Source organism: Scomber japonicus, chromosome 16 (assembly GCF_027409825.1).
Source record: "Scomber japonicus isolate fScoJap1 chromosome 16, fScoJap1.pri, whole genome shotgun sequence".
Taxonomy (NCBI): Eukaryota; Metazoa; Chordata; class Actinopteri; order Scombriformes; family Scombridae; genus Scomber; species Scomber japonicus.
This window is the reverse complement of record NC_070593.1, coordinates 19,970,502-19,989,204: the sequence shown is the minus strand read 5'-3', so window position 1 is coordinate 19,989,204 and position 18,703 is coordinate 19,970,502. Positions and strand designations below refer to the sequence as shown.

The 18,703-nt window shown below is 39.5% G+C and overlaps 1 protein-coding gene across 1 annotated transcript in view; it reads left to right on the top strand.

The window, feature by feature from the left end:
* The window catches only part of dlgap2a (discs, large (Drosophila) homolog-associated protein 2a), a 47,161-nt gene that overhangs the window by 17,001 nt on the left and 11,457 nt on the right, over positions 1–18,703 (top strand). Inside the window, exons 3-4 of the mRNA XM_053335362.1 lie at positions 4,681–4,831; positions 5,800–6,016. Coding sequence (XP_053191337.1) covers positions 4,681–4,831; positions 5,800–6,016 — 368 coding nt within the window. The remainder of the gene's footprint in view (positions 1–4,680; positions 4,832–5,799; positions 6,017–18,703) is intronic.

The following is an 18,703-nucleotide window of genomic DNA, read 5'->3' as shown; positions in this document are numbered from 1 at the left end:
ATCCGTTTTCTGTTCTGTATCTTAACTCTTCTGTATTCTAACAATTTGAGACTCTTGTTAGGAGTTTGGTTTCAGTAGACAGAGCTTTATATGGAATATTGTTTAAGCTGGAGATGTTTTTTAGCTTCAAATGGCCATAGGAGGTCATGTTTGGGAATGCTAGACTTCAATTGGCAGATTTAGCTTTCTACCACTAGCATGGTATGAGTGCAGTGATAATGGTGGCAGATTTATAACTTGAAATTCTTTGTAATTTCTTAAACAATTTGTCCTCAGTTTAAGACACATGTAAGCCATACGTTTTGCCAGTTGCAATGACAACTGACATTTTCCACACACAGATATCCCAACCTGCAAAAAGTCATTTCAGGGAGGTGCAATTGGTCTAATAAGCAGCAACACAGAGTTATCAGGATGCTTTGTTCTCACACGCGCTGCATTGATAGTCACACAAACACAAACACACACGCGCAGTCACTCTCTAGCACACATTCTTGCTTGCTCACTTCAGATTCCAGGAGATTGTATTTTCATTTGCGGGCATCAATATGGGCATATCAATATGCGGGAGACTCCAGGAACTTCTGGGAGAGTTGGGATGTCTGCACACAGATGATGTCCCCATCCTGAACAGGCTTTTTGTAACGCATCCTGTAAACAACATAATATTGTAGTTAGCTAATGATATCCTCCTTGGCCATGGAAGTAAGGTAGGTTTGTTGGCAGAGCACATGAACACACAGTTTAATAAGTTCCTTACACTTTTGCTCTCGTTTCGATTGGACAATCACTGTTTGGTTGATGGGTTTAGCAAACAGTTTAAATCACCTGTATGGAGAAAGTTATTCTTGACTGTAGTCCTCACTGATTTATTTTGGACACAGTTTGCATAAAAATCATGTCAAGTTCAGATATTTAAGAGTTTGATTGACAGAGATAAATGTGTATTAGTAGATTGTTTTAGAAGTGTGATCATTTTCAATTCTTATTCTCAGCACCACAGTGATGTGGTCCATATTTGTTACTGTTTTGACTCCACTCACAAGAGTCTCCGCTGATGTGAGTGCCACCTGAGAGTTCTCATGGTATTACGGTTCATTGGGCTTGTTGGGATGGAATTAGATTGGATTTGAGACAGACATTGCGTAGGTAGGATTTCCTCTGCATTTGTAGCAATTTGATGTCCCACAGGGGCATTCAGATGGGCCAAATACAAATTTGACAGCAGCAGCTCCCTGAAGCAAATCATGTTAAAGTGAGAACAGGCTGTCAGGTTGTGTCACCGCCCTCCATCTTTCCCGCTTTCAAGCTCTCTGTCGCTGTGTCTTTGTTCATGTCACCAATAAAGAATACATCACAGCCACAGGCCAACTCAACTAAAACAGCTTGTACACTAGGAGCAAAGTTAGATGTCAATGATTGTTTTAATTAATAATCATTTACAGTACACCGCCCCAAACCCCTACTCCATTACAACTTCACCCTTGGGTCCTGTATGTCCTGTATGCTGCAGAGCTGACAGCTATGATAAATTAAATATGAATCAGCTTTTTGTGCCATAGTAGAACCTGCCAAAGACATTTAAAGAATGTATTAATGATGATGGGAATGACGTGGAAAATTTTACTATGCACCATTAGCATAATGAGTCACTCAGTCAACTGATAATGATATGTCACATCTGATGGCAGGTCACAATGACACAGAATACCAGAAAACCAACAGCTAACATCTGTGTCCAGCAACTTAACTTCTCTTAAAGCCAATCAATTAATCCCTCCCAATAACTAACATTTATTTGCCCCAATCCATGATTTACTTCTTGTGTCAGTATAGTTAATCAAAGCTAATACTGGAAAAGCATTTGATAATTCCTGTTTCAACATAAAGTAATTACTTATTCAGAGAGCATTGGGTATGAGCATTTCTCCCCCAGATCTCAAGGTCAAAACAGAATTCCAATCCATTGATTTGTGCTTGTGTGAGACGTGTTGTGCATAGGAGTTAGCATACTTTTTTTTTTCAAGCCTTTTTCTCAAGGTTCTTCTCATTTTTTTCACCACTGTGACTGTGACACATAACATTATGGTGAAATTTAACCTAATCTCTCATTCAAAAAAGTTGCAACCAATGTTTGCCGCTCTTGATCTTATGGCACAAATAGAGAAAGTACTGCATGTTGTGTGTCAGGAAGATAATATAAATACTCTGATTACAGTGTATCAAACACATCTGCCTTTCAAATGTTCACATCTCAAATGTTTCCTGCTCAGGATAATATTCAGTCTGACTCCTCTTGTTATCCTCCACCCCACTGACAAAACAATCAAGGGTATGTGATTGTTCTCCCTAGGGCTTTGCGGCACAGGTTGTTTGTCAAGAGGGAAACATCTCTGTTGATTTCCACATTTTGGACTAGAAGACACTTTTTACCCTATGTCTGGTTGTGTGGCCTCATCCCCTTGCTCTCAAGTTTGTATTTTTGTTGGTACATTTGTTAACACCATTCTTCCAAATCTTGTCTCCTGGAGCAGCGTTGTTTCATGTTTCAGCATTGTCCTCAGTCCTTACTGTTCATACTGTTCCATCAAACACTTTCCTCCATATACCACAGCTATTGTCAATGCAGGACTTTATGTAACCACAAAAAAAAAATGTTGACCCCCCTGGATGAAAAGGCAGGAAGTGCGAGATTCTCATCAACCCTTAACTAATTATTGGCCAACAATGGAAGTGCATTAGCACCAATCAAAGACATTAGAGGAAATATGCTCTGGCATGATTTGATAAAAGGCCAACGCATTTTCAAAAGAGCCTCCCTTCACTCAACTGATGATAAAAGACATCTCTACAGACAGGATGGTTGAAGCCTCAGCCAATGCACTTATATCTGATCTTGTCAGCTAAAAGCTTGACTAGTTTCATTGCGCAGGGAAGCATGTTAGGGAGTTGTTTTATTTTTTTTTAAATCTCATTTGGCTCAATTAATGGCTGTGCAAGTCTAATTAGCTTCACATAGAAAGAATGTGTAGTTTATGATGAAGATGAAATGCTGCACACAATAAACAATTACACTTCAAGTGATTTTCTGTGTTTTTTTGGTTAGCCCTGGTGAACAGGCTGTGTGTAAGCACCTACTGTGTGACTAAACTCATAATACACTCCTCAATGCGTGACTTGTGTGTCTATACATGTTTCATTTAGAGGACATTGCCTTGACCGGGCAATACTCTCTGCGAACTAAATGCAACCTCAACATTTTCCCAATCTTATCATCATACAAAGACCATATTTTATCACCCTGATGTTTGCAGCACTTTGGTGAAAACCCCCAAGCAAACATTCAGTGCACCACAAATCCCATACAGAGTCAGTTCCATTGGATTTGTGCCCAGTGACGTCACATCCACCCAACTCCTACATGTGGGACCCAATAACTCTGTTTTCTTCTCTACCCACAGCTCTTACCGCCTGGATAAAATCAACAGTGACATGCGTAACTACATCACCAATTTTGCTGCAGACTTAAGGTGAATACAGGCTCAGTGACTCCCCTCCCCTTACCTCTCTGTTGCTGCCATGTTGCAGTGGTTGGACGCCAAGCCAGCTGGCATGCTGCCCTGCTGACATACTCAATATGGACGCCTCACAGAGCAAACACTCAAGACCAGTCAATGAGAGGTTACCTGGGGCAATCTGCTCACGCTGTACTGCCAAAGCATACAGCACAGTTAAACACAATATACAGTAGATATGATGTGATTCACTCCTATACATTATGCCAGCATAGTCCTAAACAACTTTCTTGTATAAAAAATGAAAGCAACACAGTAGCATAGTTTGTTTTAAGAGATGTCGCCTTTTCCCATTTACAGCGCTTCACTTTTCACTTCACTTCATACAGACTTAATAACTACATGTTTTTTCTTTATGATGTCTTTTTTAGAAGATTGATATTACTTTGCAAATGCACAGGGCCTCACTACAGCATAGCATGATGGATTGGTAGACTCTTAATCACACTGGTATTTTCCTCGCCGCCAAACACAAGCATTTATGTCTATAAAAAGCCCAGAAACTGCTTACTCATCCCTGCCTGCTTCTAGAAATAGATCTGGCAGAGGGAGCCTGACTTTTGTATTCTTAAAGTGACTCACATAGTATTCTTTGGTTTGTTTAAAGGACTTTTCTTCCTTTATGTCTTTACATTTGCCCATCTCTCCAACATATTTCTAACCAGGCATTTCTCTTGCCTTGCTGTGTTAGCACATTTAATTGACCTGTCGGACACCGGTGTGCTCCCTGAAGTGCTTGCTCACAAATTAGCTCCTTATTTGAATTTCCCTCATTTCCAAGCATTGATTGGATGTTTCAGCACAACAGAAATCGAACTGCCTTTTTTTTTACTGGTGTGCACGTCAATGTAATCGGGAGAGAGTAACAGAAAGAGAGGGAAGGTCTCTTCTCTGGAGGAGCAATGTCATAACCAATCTCCCTCTTAAGCAACTGTAGGTTGTCCAGAGGGAGCCCACCATAGAATTCAATTGTGTTTGTCACCTGTAGCCACCAGTCACCCAGCGTGATTGTTAGTTAAATTATGTTTGATAGACTTAATTACAAAATCATAACAATGGCTGTAGTCCCACTCCTGGTCTACTTGTCTTTTTCTCTCTACTTCAGTCAGAGCTACCACTTGCAAGCCACCAGGGACATGCACCCAAGCATTGCACTGGATCCCTCTGCCAACTACAACTCTCCCAAGTTTCGCTCCAGGAACCAGAGCTATATGCGAGCAGTCAGCACCCTCAGTCAGGCTAGCTGTGTTAGCCAAGTGAGCCAGGTGAGTCTGCACCTTTCCAATTTGGAAAGATTTTCAACTCATGTGTTCTTACACTGGAGACTGATAAGAAACCTTGAGGAGGTCCCTGGGAGTCTAAAGCAAAATTAAAAAGAGACGAAGAGAAGTATAGCATTCTTCAATTAAAACCCAGATAGAAATTATGACTCTGCTAGTCTTAGTTTTTAACTCTCACTGTGACTGCTTTACCATTTAGATGTTGTTTTGTTTTTTACAACAGGTTTTTTTGAACAAATCCTTTATTGACTCCATTTTACTTGTAACCTACTTATTTTATATGACAGTTCATTACACACTGTTTATCTACATAGATTAAAGAGCTGCAACCAGGGTTGTTGAGATATTTATCTCCCTCTTAAAAGAGACGCATATTGATTTGTTCAGAGTCTTAAAAGCTCAACTAAACTCTACTAATTCTAAATCCCAATAGAACAAGATGATTATCTTTGATTCTTGATATTGCCACATGGGAGTGGAGTAATAACCATCAAACAATTTCAACTTTCTGAATAACCATTTGTAACAAGTCTATCAAAGACACTCTAACACAATATGACCTTGGCTTCACGAAAGTCACATAATGTGGTTGAATTCACACAAAACAAAAGACAAAAAAAATGGACCCAGCCAACAGGCCTCTACTAGTGCTGAAAAATTACAAAGATTATCAGGTAACACTAACAACAAAAGAAAATAGGCTTTTTGGCATTACAAGAAAACATTTTCATCAATGTCTTTGCTGTCTTTTTACCTTTTGCCTATCAAAACATGTGCACTCCATTTAATTTCAACAGCAAACCTTGTTTTCATTCTACAAGAAAATGACAGGGAACACAATATCAAATTCTACAACCAACCAATTAATTTCTCCAGACTAACAAAGAATAACCTCACTGGCTTAACGATGGAGAAAGTATGCTCATGGCTTTTGTTTTTCACAGGTGAGTGAGACGGAAATAAATGGCCAGTTTGAATCAGTTTGCGAGTCAGTGTTCAGTGAGGTGGAATCACAGGCCATGGAGGCTTTGGACTTGCCTGGTTGCTTCCGAACCCGGAGCCACAGCTACCTGCGAGCCATCCAAGCTGGCTACTCCCAAGACGATGACTGCATCCCACCCATGGCTTCCACTGTCACCTCCACCATCAGATCTACCACAGGTAAGATTAAATTAGTTTGCACAGTCAAATATGTAACATCCTGGATGTTTGGTCTTTTTGTTAGCTTCTGTACTGACAAACTGACACCATAATTTAACATTTGGCATTGACATGTGGTAATGGTTGGATATAAAACAGTTGGTGTAAACTGGTTGTAATGTCAAACAGCATCATATCCTTGCATGAATCACTCTTGTATGTTTCCATTGTTTTTTTTATGGACGTATGATTACCGTAGCTACAACTTGTGAGCTTTGCCAGTTCATCCTACTGTATTTTGGATACATTGCCTCATCTGCTCATCCAGTGGATGCATCAAAGAGTAAAGCTATGAACCCTATTGAAAATCATGAAAGGGAATTGTTTTGTTTGTTTTTTTGAAAAGAAAAAAAATCCCGTCAGAATAAGGACATAACTGCTTTTTTCCCACTACATTTTGGATATATGACTTTCTTTATGATGCCACATAATGACACATGTCAACACACAGCTTGGTTGCAAACTGGGAAAAGAAATTGATAAATTGCCATATGGATTTTGTTTTACTTATAAAACCAATTTACACAGTGAATTAAATGTCAAACCATACACTATGAAATTTCTTCACCCACAAATTGTTCTCATAACAAAATATTTTGTCTCATTGCAAGGCCCATGTTTACACACAATGAGATGACATTGCACTATTGTGTCTAGACCTGGATAATGTAAAGCTGATCATGAATATAACCGTGTCTGAACTGTCACACTGGTTAGTTACACTTGTCACATATGTAAACTTGTAAATCTAAACTTACTCAGCTAACACATGCGTTTATTTCTGATACTGAGCCTTGATTATAAATTGAAAGCTGCTGGTGGTTTCAATTCCCATGATTGCTGGATTCACAGAGGAAATGATACGTCCATGTGCAGATGAAGAATGGGGGAACAAAAGAAGAAAAGGTCTCTGGATGAGAAGTCTGAGTGGATTCCACCTCTTTCCACAGTACATTCATGAACAAACACGACTTGGACTGTTATAGGGAGAGTTAGAGGTGTGGACATCTGGAGATGTGCTTATGATCAATTCTTATTACCTATAAATGTTTGCTTACACTGCTTTCTCAGTAAACTCAAATATTTTTGCATTTTTAGGATGCATTAATTCATATGTGATGGTTTTTGCCACTATCTTGGACATGGGGCAATATGTACCTGCAATGAATCGGTCAAACTGGACCTCACATTTTCAATAGGGTTCATACTATACTTCCTGATTGATGGGAAAAGGTTTGGAAGCTTTGCTCATCTTTGCCTCTTTTCATTGCACAAAGTACACATTTCTCAATTTTGACTGAAAGCAGAAGAGCATGCAAGGATTGTCCTTACACCTCATTTATTAGAAATAATGTCCATTCTCTGTGATGTGTTCTAGGAGCTAGGAGTTTCAGCTTTGTGCATTGAAAAGATGTTAAGAATGCATGCTACAAATTAAAGTTGAGAAGGCAGTGTAAGCCATCAACAGAAATGAGTCAAAATGGGAGTGCTTTGTCAATGTTATACTGCTCTTAAACAGACACTGGTAATGTATCATATTACAGAGTATAACAATTCTAATATGAAAAATTCTTCAATATACATCCATATACAGCATATACATCAAATTGCAGTAATAATTATAACATCAGCACTTAATTGATGTAGAGTTTGGCTATTATCTTATTTTGACTCATGGCATTCAGTGCATGACTTGATGTTACTGCTTTGTGGCAATAAAAAGCACATTCTCTCCAGCTGCTCACACCTGTGGCCATATTACAAATACATATTTACATTTGTCTTCCAGACAGAAATTATGTGCAGGAAGACTGTTGTTTACCCGACCAGGCCAGTATACATGAGGATTTGGCAGACACGGCCCCTTTGGCTCATGATGATCTAGGCTGCCCCATCAGAAGAGACAGGCTTTACCATCAAGGTAACATGGGGGCTTCAGCCAAACCTCTATCTGGACCACCTGTTTCTCCAAGCCTCTTCAGATCCCCTATATCTAGTACACCAGAACGACCATCACCAAAAGCCATCCAGGCCAGTATCAAAGAGTCAGCTACCTTGGCTGCAGCTATCAGCATGCAGTGGAAGGAAGAGGTCTCAGCTATGCGTCGAGAGCTGGCAGAACTCAGGAGGGACCTCTGTAAAGAACTACGTGCTTTCAATAGTAATTTCAACACTTTTACGCAGCATTACAACACATGGTCTCCCCAAGGTGGTAACATGGCAGCAGGAGCTGGAACTGGGCCTGCAGCTGGGCCTGCAGGTGCAGCTGCAGCTGGATCTGGAGCTGGAGCCGGAGCTGAGTTAGGTTTAGGTGGAGTGGTTGGAGTAGGGGTAGACACAGACGCAAGGGCAGAGACAGGGTTAGGTAAAGGAGGACTTGGGACTTCAGGGACAAATACAGGCTCTCGGGGAGCTAGAGAGAAGAAACCCCAAGTATCTAAAGTGTCTGTGGGGACCCAGGCCAGGAGCAAGGTACTGGTTCGACAAAGCACTGCAGATGCAGCTGTCAATTGTCCAGAAGAAAAGGATGAGAAGAAAGGGTCCCGCCGAAATTTGCCAAAGCAGCTCTCTATGGACCCAAGCATTCTTGCCTGTCCACAGTCAATGTATGTAGAAAGTGCCATCCCCCTTTCTTTGGATCCATTACTTCCAGGTTCTGCTAGAACACTCCAACCAGAGGAATTGGAATTGACTGTTGTGCCCTCCAGAGCTAAACCAGAATTGGAGCTGCCTGGCCATAATGTGGTGAGTTCATTTGATATGGCAACTAATGAGCCAGTTATTTCTCATAGTACAGTGCAACTGTCATCAGAAACAGCACCTGAGAGCCCTCGAGATTCAGCAACGTTGCAACAACTAATTATAATCACTCCACAGTTAACAAATGTTGACCCAGATAATGAATACAGTTCAAATACTGAACCACCTCCCCCCGATGATGTGAAATCCTCAGACACAGCACTAATTGAACGGGATAAGATGCACCTACCATATCCTGTCCCTGTAGTCACTGTGTCTCCACCAGAGGAACATGATTATGAGATAACATCAGATTCAGAGTCTCCAGATCCTGTCCTTGAGGACAAGCCAGATCCAGTATCTCAAGACACTACAGTTGTGTGTTCACCTTATTCAGGACTGGAGGATACAGATTCCACAGAACTAACGGAATTAGAAACAAAACCATCAGACTCACCAATGGTGTCTTCATCTGAAGACATTGATAAAGGCCAATTGTCAATTTGTGATGCACCCACATCTGATCTCGATACTGTTACAACATGTAATGTGGAAACAGACAACAGATGTCCGTCCATTGTGGTGTCAGAGTACCCTGACACAGACTCCCCTGCTAGTCCAATTGACAGCGATACAAATCCAGATCCCATTATAAGCCTTCCAGATGATCCTTCTGATCCTCTCCATGAGCAAATGACATCCGACTCAACATTTGCTCCCAATCAACCAAACACTGAATCAGATATCCAAGACTCAGAGTGGCCACCCCTTCCTGAACCACTTGATACCACCCCTATATATCATGCCGATCTGGTCCACTTTGACTTAGTCATGCTGACTTCCCTAGATCAAGATGATCTTGACTCAGTGTTTATGGACCCTGAACCAGAACCATTTGACCTGAGTGTTGACTCTCCATCTAATACGGAAGATTTAGATCCACCTCTCTACCAATCAGATTGTTCAGTTTCAGCTTCACCACTACCCACTGCTGACCCTGCCACGGCATGCCCAATGGACCCTTCACAATCGACTGAAGCTGTCTGTTTGGATCAAACTTTGGAATATTGCTTATCCTGTATGCCTCAGGATGGAGCCTCGGAATTGCATGAAGTATCACTAGTCACTGTCACAATATCCCCTCCTAGTTCAGTATCTCCTGATACGTCACTGGAAATAGACTTTGAACCCACAAGTCCAGAACCAGATCCTCTTCCACCAGACACAGATCCCTTGCCCCCTGATCTCGAAGACAAAACACCACCACTGGACATGGCACACGTGGAGCCAGATGAAATGATAACAGAACCACTTGAGTGTTTGGCTTTATCCCAGGAGTATGGGGGGCTTGTGGAAGAATATGCCCTAGGTGGTTTGGAGAGGTCGTCAAGTGAGGAGGGTTTTCTATGGTACAGATGGCAGAGGAGGGGTCAAAGAAAAGAATCCATGCACAGAAGTGCCAGTGTGGAACTGTGGAGTGGGAGATATGAGTACAACAGCGCAGAAATCACATATGTATCTCTCACTTTGTGAGCTCATACCTCATTCTCAGCAGACAAAATGTAGCTCAAAGTATATTTATAGCTCATGGTTTGTAGCTGCCAGCGTACTGTAGAGCAATGTGCAGATCTAAATGTCATGTGATCATTGGCATTCAGAGCAAGGACTTCCTCATACACAAACCTGCAGTAATATTCCAAGAAAAAAAGACATTGCTATTCATAGCAGCAAGAACCACCTGTAATGGATTGCACCACACTGCAAGAATGTTATGAACATTCAGTAGTGACAAATTTACAGAACAATAATGCAGCAAAAGCATTTACTGAAAACAGTATGAACTTCTCTAAAACGGTTGTCACCACTGATGTGAATTATCTTCCAGGATAGTGCTGCTCATTTCAAGTACAGTGTACCTTTTTTCACATGGGATACACTAGTAATGAAAGCTATTGTTCAGTCAGTGAATAAATACATACACTTACATTTTATTGTTTTCAGAGACTCTTTTGGACCACTGTTAAGACGACAGACAAGACTGTCCAATGTATTCAAAGTCTTGACAATCCTTGCAGTGATGACGGAAACCTTCTTTCTCTCGACTTGTTTTGAGCTCTCTGTATTGTCACTCCAGAGCGGGGTGAAATAAATCGTGGCAGTTATCATATAACTATAAATCCCAAGGATGTACTGTTTACTATGTGAGCTGTTGGACTCTGCAGTTATAAAAAAAAAAGTAAAATGATGCTGTGGAATGATGTTTGCACAATCTTAGACATAACTAGAATACTTTCATTCATTTGTTCGGAAAATGACTTGCATTCACACTCATGCTCAAATATAATTACAAACTAGTATAGTAATTATATGTAGCCTCTATGTACACACGAACATTTTACCTACATACACACATTTTGCTACAAAACATACAGCACATGTACACACATATATCTTTTTCTGGACAATGAATATATCAATAAGTCTACTTAAAAAATACACAATAAATTGTGATTAAATGTGTCTGATAATCTGACTACAGTAATAAAAGGCCTTGTTGAGAGGTGATATTGTATTTTCTACTGTAAGATATCATCTTAATGCTCAGGAATCAAAGACTGAGAATGTAATACCACTGGGACAAAAGTGTAATGACGTTGAACTGTGTTTTTTCCTGAAAAGAGGAGTGCATCATAATTGTGTGGCTATTTTTTTAATAAGTGTGACACTGAATGATGAAAATGATGTTGTAATGGTGCATGACTGATGGCGTAGATATGTTATGCATTTCATATGCAGTACTTCACTGTGGACAACTGATTCTATTCATAGTTTAATTTTGATATTTAGTGCAATGAAAGGAGCCTACACACCACCGAAGATGCAGAATTCTGTTACCAGCAATGAGCAGCTAAAAAGCCAGGCAAATCACCAGATATATCTGTGCTATCTGTCCAATTAATATTCTCTATATGAAATAGCCCAGTGAAGTCTATGCTCCACAAAAAGAATCTTTCAACCGAACATCAGAAAGCTGCCAGAAAAGAATTTTCCCGTGTGTTGTTTCGAATTGAATATGTGCAGAGCACTTCATAGAAAGTTTGCTAAATTGGCTGAATCAGAAAGGTTTTCAAAGGGGGGAAAGTTAATTAGTTTGTATTCATTTTGCTAATTTCACTGGCATAAAACGTACCACCTCCCTTAACTTTGTCCATGTTTAACTTGTCAATTGCAAAGTTGTTATCCAAAAAGCAGCTTCAAGAATAAGTCATGCATTTATTAATATTGGCATATAATAATAGCCCTTTTTAAATTAATTTTGCAGAGAAGACAGAGACGTGCTGGCTGACCTTGTATTTGTCATATTACAGGATCTCTTGTATTACAAAAAGCCAAATAAACCAATAATCTAAGTGGCATGCAAAACAAGTAAACTGCCATAGTTTACATAATTGCTTGAATTGCCTCCTTAATGCATTCACTTTTATTTTTTGTAAACTTTCTATAACTAAGAGTATAGTAGGATGGTAACCTTTACATAAACCTTCTCTGATTACAGAATTAAATAATTCATAAAGACAATTATAATAAACTTTCACTTTCACCAAGCACCGTCTATAGCCTATAGGTGTCACTTTACAGGGACAGATTGTCACTCAAACCAATAAAGTTTGAAAGAGGCCATTTCTAAAAGTTAAAATGCTTTGAGAGATTTCTTTTGTCTTTAATTCAGAGAAAATTGTGAAGAGCTAACTGTACCTCTTCATCCATAACAAAATGATTAAAAGTCAGAATCTAAGTACTGCTCAAGTTAATAGGCGGTATAGTATTTTAAAGAATATTAAGTGTTTTGAATACAAAGAAATCCTTATCCTAATCCTAATAATAGCAACAACAACAACAAATAAAAATAAATATATATACATATATAGAAGAAAAAAAAACAATTCACTCTTAGCCTTTTAAAAAGTATGCCCTTATTTGTGTGGCATACCATCAAGAGAACACACACAGTTTGCACAATCATTACTTTCAAACACACGTCACATGTATGACACAAGATAATTAACATGCATTCAAACTCCTTTCATACCAGGCTGCTATGGATCTTCCACATTTGGTCAGCTTGTGAAAAGTTGAGCAGTTTTAGGTCAATGGTAACCATGTTGGTGTGTTGACCTATTCACATCAGTAAACATCAGTGAAATATAATCCTAATAAAGATTCAAAGATTTAAAAAACTTGAATTCTGATTACTGCTGTCAAGAATGTGCAGTATACCCTATCCAATTAATGCTGTGATCGAGATGCTCTGCTTAGACATGGTGCATTTAATACTTTGTTTTTAGTCAGTGTGCAGTGAAGACATTTTTTTAGTTTCTTTTTAGTGATTTTGCCAGAATGATTGACTTTGCTGTACATCCCACTGTGCAGGTGGATCCTCATAGTCTGCAGTCCTCCCTGGATCCACTCTTGAGTATGCCCTGTGTAACGTTAATGAATTCTACTGTATGTTTGGGCGAGTATGCCCACTACTCTGAATATGAACCCCGCTCCCTTGTTTTCAGGAATCCAGTTCTGCCTCCCCTCCACCTGCAGCATTGATCGGACTCCCCAGCAAACCCCAGGTAAACCTGCTACCTGGGGCATCCTCCCTTGCTCCATATTAAGAGAGGTATCATTTTATTGAAACATGACTTATCCTGTAGCAAGTTGCTGTTAAGTACATGTAGATAAAGCAGACAAGTGTGGACCTCATCGCAGACTACCATATGTGTTATAAACAACAAGTTACAATAGATTAATTGGATAGAACAACAATTCATCACAAAGAAAAGGAATTATGATTAACTTCGGAGCATTTTTTCTGTGCTAATTAAAACTTGACCAGTATTATCAATAAGCTATTTGAGCACAATTATCTGTTATCTATTCATCAGAGAGTAAAGGCAGGTTCTCTATTTCAGCTTTAACACACCCCTACTGTAAACTCTCTTCTGATTAAAACAGACTGCAGTCTTAAGAGACTTAAGTGCTGTCATTTGACATAGTCATGATTTTGTCACTTTCTGTAACCTGCCTTACAACATTCCTTCTCTTCCAGAGTATGTGACATCAAATGAGCAAACAAACACATGTATACACACCACCCACTGAATGTTTCTCTTATGATAATGCATCTGGTTGGCAAGAAGATTTGTACTAGACGGCGAGGTTAAGTCCTCACTGTTCATGCATTTAAAGGGTGACATACACATGCTGTTCAGTATGCCTCCAGGAGCAGGAGAAGGGGAGTGTCTCCATCACAGATTGCAGCAGCCATTAAATTTAAATTAAAGACAGAACAAATAGTGTGACTTGAACAGCAGGACAACATCTGAAGCATTACAAGTGAGCAACAGTATGCCCTTGATCCACAGATCAAGAGAACCTTGCCACAGGGTTTTTTTCTTTGTTGTCTATTGCATTGTTTTTGTTCTCAGTTAACCATCACAATATTCAGGACACAGAAACTTTCACAAATGATCCGAGGTTGATGAAGTTCAAGTAATGATTCACCCAGTCTGTTTATGTTCTATTGTTAGCTATTTTTATATTAATTTCTTTATTGTTTCAGTCTGCAACACTTGTGACAGCGCCAGTAATGGAGCTTACCATCCATCTTCCTCCTCCCTCCCTCTCAATCATTTACATATCCTTAAAAGCCTGCTGCAAAACAAACTGCTGCATTTCCTTTACAGTGATAAATCCAATCGGAGAGAGAGACTCTTAATGACGCGTCACTCAACCCCCCCCCCCCTCCAGCCCAATGCTAGCATATAAGCCAGTCATGATAGATAGAGAGGTCCTAACAGAGATGGAGTGGTTGAATCACTGCTTTTGTGTCTCACGTTAATCAGCCTCACTGGCACAGTGGTGGTTGTTTGTGCTTGTGTGTTTGAGCGAGAGAGATTAAATTGAGTGTTCATACTGAATACATTTAGCTGCCTCTGAGAGCAATGAACCTCTATCATTGATATACCTTTTTTTGCACTGTACTCTCCATAAATGCTGCTTTGTTTTTCTTCCAAAACTTACTTAACATGTAAAGAAATATCATGTTCATCCTGCTGTTGTGAAGATCTTAAGAAAGTTGGAAAGGTACCTGAATGGTTTTATATCCAAACTGATGTTTATTCTTGCATACTGCATAATAAGTTATTCTGTGGTTTGCACCATGTACACAGGGAGCCAGAAACCAACTACTACTCGCCACGAACCAACTACACACACACACACACACACGCACACACATATATAAATATGTGAACAGGTCAGAGCCACCACAAATTGATGCTTGAATTGTAGTTTTATAACTCTATTTTGGGGAATCTAGAAACCTGACAGGCCAAGCTGAATTTTATTGAAATACAAGAACATGAAAACTGTGCTTTTCTTTTCAAGCATGTTTCTTATGATTTGGTTGTGCAAATAAAAGACCCAAGTATGTGAGAAAGATAAGCGTTGTCATATTTTGGATTTGAGCAACGTGTGTGTTGGATGGAAGTGATTTGTTTTTCTTTTATGTAAAATCTGACCATCTTGTACTCTCCATTTGGTTTTATCTTCTGAATGAATCTGAATGAATTGTTCCCTCAAAAGTCTGACTCATTCAACTTTCACACAGCATCACACAAATCATGTCCAAAAAAGATTTTATTCTAAAAGATAGAGACATAAGACTAGGTTATAAGGCAGGCCCCAGTTTGGTTGACACTGTATTGTAGTGGTGAAGATTCTACAATTAATTAAATTACATGCAACTACAGTGAACCTTGGGGTCTCAGGCCTAAGGAACAGTATTGCGCTTTGTGGGGTCGGTAATCCAGCCTTAGTTGACCATTGCATTGTTGTAGCTTGTTACAAGCTGTGATTTTCTGTAAAACATTACAGTAATGTAAAAAGGCTTTTATGAAAATTGATGAGCTTCATTTGTAGCCCACACACCTCTCATGGTTCTGCTTTCAGCACGAATCTTCCGCTCTCTGCTTCATTTTCATATTTCAACATAATTATAGTGAATCATTTTGTTGATGTTACAGTGGTGTACATTGCACATAATATTGCTGAGGGCTTTGTTCAGTGCATTTCCTGTAAGCAGGGTAGTGAGTGAGGGAGCAAGTGACTGAGTGAGCATACTGGCTGTGTTCACGTCAAATGAAATCTAAATGCTGAGTAATACTGCCACTGCCGAGATGGGAGCAAGAATTATGACTCCCCTTTACACGACTGGCTGGCTAATAATGGCTCTATTTTGGTCCTCCTGCTGAATCATGCTCCCTGAATGGGTCATCTCTTTCCTCCCTTGATCTCTCCTCACTCCATGATTTATCCTTGCTCTCTATCTCACACACACACACAAAACCTCTCTCTAACCCCCCTTTACTGTCTGTGCACATTCAACCCTCCCTTCGTCTCTTACCTCCACATCTCTTATTCTCTCCCCCGATTTTTCACGTTCTTCACTAATGCATCTTTCCATCCATGAGGAGTTTATTTTGTGAATGGACAGCAGCATGAGTCATTAAGCCCCCAGAGCAGAATGCTCTTCACAGACTAGATGTCTCGAGCTATTTATAAACACGACAGAAATATGGGTGAGAAAGAGGTGAAAAGGTGGCATTGCAGGTTTGAAGTGAAGCCCTGGGTTTGCTGCTTTTGCAAAAGTAAAAAAAAAAATCTGACTTGTTTTTTCAATGTGTTTGTTGGGTAATTGTGTTGTTTAGGCTATAATGTAATAGGGGGAAATGCTAATTTTGCACCACGACTTTTGGGGGCTTGTGTGGAGGGTGCAGCTCGTTATAACTCAAAATAGATCCAATTTTGGTCGCATAAGGACTTCCTTAATTGCTTTGTGTGATGTAAGCATTTGTAAGACAGAAACCAAAACACAGAGTTCAACACAGTTTGCCACTTTTAAAAAGGAAAATGATGACCCATAACTTAACCTGCAGCGTGACTGGGTGTTCTTCCTCTTTGCCTTCTCTCTTCTCTTCTTGGCTGTGAGGCACCTCTCCACTTTGATCACAATGTACCAAACACAGCTGCTCATGCTTCAGATGGTTCAGCCTATAACTACACTGAGTGAGCTTTTCTCTCAAAGCCTTGCTTGAAAATAAAGACACGTCAAAAACCTACAAGGCATTCATGACCCATTCCTCAGTCCATCTCTCTGTGGATTAAGTCCATATTCTCATTTGCACTTGAAAGAAAGTAATCCCCCTTTTTCTGTCATGAAATTGACAGAGTAAGAAGATGAGAGTTGTCAGGCTTCCTTGAGCAGTACCTCCTCACCAGGATCTTCCATACGAGTACTGTTGATTACCTCTGGTTTTCACACTCATCCATATTTGATGAGTGTCTCGTGTCACATAGGCTTTGATGTTCTCTCTTACTCTATCAACTTATTAATTATTCAAAAAATATATATTCACAACTTTTAGATAAAGCCCACTTTTTAAACTGTTCTCTGCCCTGTCTGAGCACTGAGAGTTAGCAGAGTATACTGTGAGAGAGGCAAACACAACTCTCAAACAGACTTGACTCTCAGCCAGGAGCTTAGATCAATAAGCTGGCCAGCAACAATAGAAAAGTACCAAAAAACAAAAATGCCATATCCACAGATTCAAAGTTTAACCCATTGAATTTTGCCATACATGTTAAGCATGTATGTTAAACAACCAGCCACAGTGTAACAAATTATATTTATAATAATATAATAGTTAAGTAAAATAAAGCAAGTTAATAAAGCAATAATATGAAGTGGTAATACATTGGAAAGTACATTCATCATCATTGAACAAATGGTTAGGAATATGTTCTCTGTATGATGTGAGTGCAAGGATCTTATTGAGAAATGTTTACATACCATGTACAGATACCATGATGGATGGAAATAAAGAAATGTTTGACACAATCAGACATTGAACAGTCTGGTAAGAACCTGCAGCTTTGTCATCTGATTGAGTAGTAGCTAAGGGCGGAGTAGGTGTATTACAAACTGAAAAATCAAGCAAGAAAAAAAATAATAATAAGCAATCAAGAGCTTGAGAGAGACGTTAAGAGCATAAGTCCAGTGATTTTTTCTTAATGACACCATACCAGACATACATTGTTAAGAAATTCAGCGAAAAGGCCAAAATAAACAGTGATTTGATCCTGTCACCTGCATATTAATTGCAATAAACATGGCAATTGTGGTTTATTATGAGTGGAGCCCAGTGGAGCCCACACACACCAGTCTAAAATAAATGCACACTGGAGCTTGAAATGTGGATTAATCCATGGCTGAAAATAATATCCAGGAAATGCAGTCCTGTTTGAGTCATGTTTTCTAAGAACATGAATTGCCCAGCTATTTTAGGAAATTATTTATGCTTTTTTCAAAATAAAAATTTGTGAGCTGTTTTTAGAGATTTTATGTCAGTAGAAACAAATGGGTTTGTATGCTAAATGTTGTACGCTACCACCAGCAGCTGGCTATCTTAGCTCAAAGACTGGAAACAGAGGGAACAACTAGTATGGCTCTGTCCAAAGGTAATAACATTCACCATCAACTCTAAAGCCCACTAATTAACACATATCTTGTTTCATCTGCACAAAAACAACAATGTAAAAATGGCAAATCTCTGCTTTACAGGGGATTATGAAATGGACTATTTTGTGGTTGAGATCAGTAACTTCCTAAAGTCCCCACAGGTTGCCTGGTAACTGGCCCCTACTACATTGTAGTCAGGCACATAACCTTGCATCAGTGCACAAATAAGTCCTCAGGAATATAATTATGAAAGCTTAGAACAAATGTGTTGGGCCTAATGTTGGTGGGATATAATGATGATGAAAATGCACTCCAACAGTACATACAGAATTTAA